General features: G+C 54.6%; 1 protein-coding gene across 1 annotated transcript in view; it reads left to right on the top strand.

Moving 5' to 3' along the window:
- The first annotated feature begins 205 nt into the window (after positions 1–205).
- The window catches only part of CELSR2 (cadherin EGF LAG seven-pass G-type receptor 2), a 120,277-nt gene continuing 114,482 nt past the window's right edge, over positions 206–6,000 (top strand). Inside the window, exon 1 of the mRNA XM_056844804.1 lies at positions 206–3,647. Within this exon, the coding sequence (XP_056700782.1) occupies positions 206–3,647 (3,442 nt within the window). The remainder of the gene's footprint in view (positions 3,648–6,000) is intronic.

Below are 6,000 nucleotides of genomic sequence, written 5' to 3'. Positions count from 1 at the left end.
AGAGGTGCTGCCGCAGCGGAGCCGGGCCGGGCGCGCGGCGAGAGTGGCGCGGGCGGCGGGGAGAGCGCACGCGGCGGCGGCGGCGGCGGCGGACCTGCTCGGGCGGCCGGGGCTCCCCCTTGGCATGAGACGCAGCTGCTGACCGGCGGGCGGACGGACGGACGGAGCCACAGACAGGAGGCCGGACTGCAGGCGGCGGCGGGAGATGGGCGGCGGCGGCGGCGGCGGCGGCTGCGCCCCGGGCCGGGCTGTGCTCCTGCTGCTGGCGCTGGGGCTCCCCGGCTCCCGCGCCCCGCCGAGCCCCGCCGAGCCCCGGCCCTGCGCCCCCAGCGCCCCCCCCGCCACGCCGCCGCCCGGCTGCCCCGCGCCGCCCGTCCTGTGGCTCTGCCCGGCGCCGCCTCCGGCCCGCGGCCTCTGGGCGCACCTGCTGGCGCGGCGGGGCGGCGGCGGCGGCGGGCGGGCGCTGCTGAGCCGCCTGCTGCCGGCCCCGGAGGAGCCGGGCGGCCGCTTCCGCAGGGGGCCACGCCGGGCGCTGTGCCTGGGGCCGGCCGCCCGCCTGCCCCTGCCCCTGCCGCCGGCCAGCGCCTGGGGAGGCTGCCGGCCGCGCTGCCGGGTGCGCGGCGCGGGGGGCGGCCGGAGCCTCTCGCCCCCGGCCGGCGGGGAGCTGCTGCTGCTGCTGCCGCCCCTGTGCCTCCGCGCCGGCCGCCCGCGGCGCCTGGGGCTGCTGTGCCGCCGCTGCGGGGGGGCGGGGGAGGCGGCGGTGCAATGGAGCCTGGGCCTGGCCGCCGCGCCGCGCCAGCTGGCCGAGCAGTGGCCGGAGGCGTGGGGGCCCCCGGGCCCGGGGGGCGGCCGGAGGAAGCGCGGCGCCAACGCCAGCCCCCAGTTCCGCAAGCCCACCTACCAGGCGTCGGTGCCGGAGAACAGGCCTGCGGGGACCCCCGTGATCTCCCTGGGGGCCCTGGACCCCGACGAGGGGGAGGGGGGCCGCCTGGACTACGCCATGGACGCCCTCTTCGACAGCCGCTCCGACGCCCTCTTCGCCATCGACCCCCGGACCGGGGCGGTGAGCACCGCGGAGGAGCTGGACCGCGAAACCAAAAGCACCCACGTCTTCCGCGTCATGGCCGCCGACCACGGGGTCCCCCGCCGCACGGCCCTGGCCACCCTCACCGTCACGGTCAGCGACGCCAACGACCACGACCCCGTCTTTGAGCAGCAAGAGTACAAAGAGAACATGCGGGAGAACCTGGAGGTGGGCTACGAGGTGCTGACGGTGAGGGCCACCGACGGCGACGCCGGCCCCAACGCCAACATCCTGTACCGCGTCTTGAACGGCGACGGGTCCAACAGGATATTTGAGATCGATCCGAAGTCCGGGGTCATCCGCACCAATGGCCTGGTTGACCGAGAGGCCGTGGAGTCTTACCGGCTGATCGTGGAAGCCAACGACCAAGGCAAAGACCCTGGGCCGCGGAGTACCACGGCCACGATCCACATCACGGTGGAGGACGACAACGACAACTCGCCACAGTTCAGTGAGAAGCGCTACGTGGTGCAGGTACCGGAGAACGTGGCCTCCAATACACACGTCCTCCGGGTAAATGCGACAGACCGCGACAAAGGCAGCAATGCTCTAGTGCATTATAGCATCATGAGCGGCAACACTCGGGGCCAGTTCTACATTGACGCCCAGACAGGTAACATTGACGTGGTCAGTCAGCTGGACTATGAGATGAATAAAGAGTACACCCTTCGCATTAGGGCCCAGGATGGAGGAAGGCCTCCCCTCTCCAACATCAGTGGACTGGTGACCATCCAGGTGCTGGACGTAAACGATAACGCTCCTATCTTTGTCAGCACCCCTTTCCAGTCCACAGTCCTAGAGAATGTGCCTGTTGGCTATTCTGTCATCCACATCCAAGCCATTGATGCAGATTCTGGGGAGAACGCCCGGCTAGAGTATGCTCTGGTTGACACCAGCTCTGATTTCCCTTTTACTATCAACAACAACACGGGGTGGATTGTGGTGGCCTCCGAATTGGACCGCGAGGCGGTGGACTTTTACAACTTTGGTGTTGAGGCCCGAGACCACGGTATCCCACCGATGACTTCTTCAGCCAGCGTCAGCATTACTGTCTTGGATGTTAATGACAATAACCCTGAATTCACCCAAAAGGAATATGCCGTGCGTCTTAATGAAGATGCTGCTGTGGGCACCAGCGTCCTCACAGTCTCTGCTATTGACCGGGATGTCAACAGTGTCATCACCTACCAGATCACCAATGGAAACACCCGCAATCGCTTCTCCATCACCAGTCAGAGTGGTGGCGGTCTTATCACTTTGGCCCTACCCTTGGATTACAAATTAGAGCGCCAGTATCTGCTGACTATCACAGCTTCTGATGGCACTCGGCTGGACACGGCACAAGTCTTCGTCAACGTGACTGATGCCAACACCCATCGTCCCGTGTTCCAGAGCTCTCATTACACTGTTAACATCAATGAGGACCGGCCAGTGGGCACCACTGTAGTGATCATTAGCGCTACAGATGAGGACACAGGGGAGAATGCTCGCATTACTTACTTCATGGAAGACAGCATCCCTCAGTTCAAGATTGACATGGACACTGGCGCTGTCACCACCCAGATGGAAATGGATTATGAGGACCAGGTGTCTTATACGCTTGCGATTACAGCCAGAGACAATGGTATCCCACAAAAATCAGACACCACCTACCTGGAGATACTAGTCACTGATGTAAATGACAATCCACCGCAGTTCTTAAGAGATGGCTACCAAGGCTCTGTATATGAGGATGTCCCAGCCTTCACTAGTGTCTTGCAGGTTTCAGCCACTGACCGAGACTCTGCCATGAATGGCAGGGTGTTTTATACCTTTCAGGGTGGAGATGATGGGGATGGAGATTTCATAATTGAATCAACCTCGGGCATTGTTAGAACTTTGCGAAGGCTGGACAGGGAGAATGTCCCACTGTATGAGCTGAGGGCGTATGCCGTTGATAAGGGTGTACCAGCCATGAGGACTCCTATTGATGTCCATATCACTGTCCTTGATGTCAATGATAACCCTCCAGTCTTTGAACGGGATGAGTTTGACATCTTCATTGAGGAGAACAGCCCCATTGGTTTAGTGGTGGCCCGGATCACTGCCAGTGACCCAGACGAGGGCACCAATGCCCAGATCATGTATCAGATAGTAGAGGGTAACATTCCTGAGGTCTTCCAGCTTGACATCTTCTCAGGAGAACTGACAGCCCTGATGGATTTAGATTATGAAGCCAAGTCTGAATATGTCATTGTGGTACAGGCCACTTCAGCTCCACTGGTGAGTCGGGCTACTGTGCATGTCCGTTTGCTGGATAAAAATGACAATGTACCTGTCCTGAAGAACTTTGAGATCATCTTCAATAACTACATCACAAACAAGTCCAGCAGTTTCCCTACCGGGGTGATAGGGATGATTCCGGCCTATGACCCTGATGTGTCCGATAATCTTACCTATAGTTTTGAACAAGGCAATGAACTGAAGCTGGTGCTTCTAAACCACAGCACTGGAGAGCTGCGTCTCAGCAGGGCCCTGGATAACAACAGGCCTTTGGAGGCAATCATGAGGGTTTCTGTTTCAGGTAAGATAGTGTGGGTGTTGCTGTGGATTTGAGTCTAAATCACACTGTTCAGAAAGACGGTTTAGTTCAGTTTCCTGTCTCTCATATGAGGGAGATCTCGGTCAACCTTTTTTGCAGAAGCCAAGGCTTTTCCTCAAAGAGGGGGAATCTAATAACAACGGCAAAGTTCTTTGTCATGGAGAACAAACTCCTACATAACCCTTCTTTTTAAACACTGGCAAGTAGGTAAGTGACTGTTACCTATTTGCCAGTTTGAACAACCTTTTTAACTGATACTCTCACGTTGTAGGTTTTATGTTCAGCAATAGCTACATAGATCACTTTATAATTGTTTGATTCTTCATAGCCAAATGGCAGGCCTTTTTTCACAGGCAGATCCAGTTGGCTGCCCCAGTCTTTGCTTTAACACAGCCGCTGAAGCTGCAGTCTCTCGGTTTTTCACCTTTTCCACAGGCTTCCAGTTTTCCTGCCAAATAAACATCTCCCTCCAAATTACTTTTTCCATTTGAATAGAATCAACCACTTGAGGTTAATTCTCCATAAAACTGACTTTCTTTGAATATGTGTTGAACATCAGACGGTTTGTGGGCATCAGAGCTGTCTTTGGTGTCCAGGGCAGTGCAGAAGAGGAGGGAGGAATGCACGGTGGGTGGGTTCTCTGGTTATTCATTTATTAGATAGGTCTGACCTCCTGAATTCTGAGTTTATACATGGTGGTAATTGGAAGAACAGGGCTCAGGGTGGAAGCAGAGCAAGGTACTTGCCAGTTCTGTGAGGCAACACTTGCTACCGCCTTGTCAGCGCTCCAAGACAGCACCTACAATTGAGCAGGCTGACAAAGTGTGCTGTGGTTCACAAAAACCTGTGCCAAAATAAGTTCCTTACTCTTTAAGGTGCCTCAAGACTGCTTGTGGTTTTTCTACAATGGGCTCACAGCTAACTGTTCCACAATGTGTAAGTGGAGTGTGTGCCCAAGGTGGGTGTAATATTGGGCAAACCTGTCAGTGGAGTTTACTGCCTGTTTGTTCAGAGACAAGAGTCTGCCCCTCTTTAATTAGCCCAAACAGTCCTCGTTTCCTCTGTATTATGATGCCATATCCTTGTGCACTGCACTTAAATTAAATTAAATGTCACTGTCCCGGTGCAGAGCTTTGCAGGGTATACAGCAGAGCTATCTGTCTGTAGCTAATGCTAAGGAAAACCATGCTCATCCAAGCAGGGGAAATTCAGAAGGACCAGTGGAAAAATCTTAGGACTGCAGGCATTTGAAATGTTTCTGTGAATGGCAGAGTAAGAGAGGCATTTCAGTTACAGCATGAACATGGAGAACCAGTCTAAGAATGCAGTTGCTTAATTTTAATTCACTTTTTCTTCTAGAATTTTGATCCCAAGAAGGGAGCGATTCTGGTCAGAATCAATTCAGCCACTCAGAATGCCAAGACTTGATTCATTCATAAGGCAGTTGTTGAAATACTGTTACATTAAACATAACTGCAGCTTCAGAAAGACTTGTGTGTGCAAGTGATATTCAGTGCATTCCTAAAAAGGACGTGTTTTTGGTCATTTGTGGTGACGCATTTAAAGATCATGTGCCATCATTTTGGTGGCATTATTTCAGTTCATCTTTAAGTATGTTACTGGAAATGACTGGGAAGATGTGCTTCAGATGTAGTGTTGTGTACATGATGAGCATCATGCATGTAAAATACTGTGGGCTCTGATGTGTTAAAGACATAGCCAGAGCCAACCTAACTTTTGGACAGACAACTGAATGTCTGTAGGCTGTATCCCAGCTTGCCAGTGCTTTTCCTGGAAGAATCGCTCCCCTGATGACTGATCCGTGGGCAAAAACATGTCGTGTTGGTGTGGGCTGAAAATGGGGAGAAACAACTTGGGCAGGCAAGATAAAGCCTACAGGCCTTATGTAGCTCACCATCACTGTGGGCAGTTCATCTAAATTTCATTGTGAATCAGGCTGTTGTCAGCTTGCTGCTAATGCCAAGCCTCCCTCTCAGTGCTGGACCAAATGCAGTCTGGTGCATGTTCCTTTCCCGCAGGAGACTTGGTGGCTTGATAATCTGCCTGCCTGTTTTTTCCCCAAAGGCAGAGGCCCAGAGCCTGTGCCTTCAGAAGGAATTGGAGGCTTTTGGATAGGATGAGCTAGAACAACAACACTCTTTTACTTCCTGCTTCTTCACCTCCATGTGTGGTATTTACTCTGGGCAGAGGAGGTTTTTATGACCTCCAAACTTCACATGATCCATGGCCAAACTGAAGTCTTTGTCTCCAGAACCAAGACTCTGAGAGCTTGCATTGACTGAAAAGTCATCCCTATCAAGGATGGCAGGCAGAA

Source organism: Euleptes europaea, chromosome 2 (assembly GCF_029931775.1).
Source record: "Euleptes europaea isolate rEulEur1 chromosome 2, rEulEur1.hap1, whole genome shotgun sequence".
Classification (NCBI taxonomy): domain Eukaryota; kingdom Metazoa; phylum Chordata; class Lepidosauria; order Squamata; family Sphaerodactylidae; genus Euleptes; species Euleptes europaea.
Note: the sequence above shows the minus strand (reverse complement) of the source record. Positions and strands in the feature narration are given on the sequence as shown.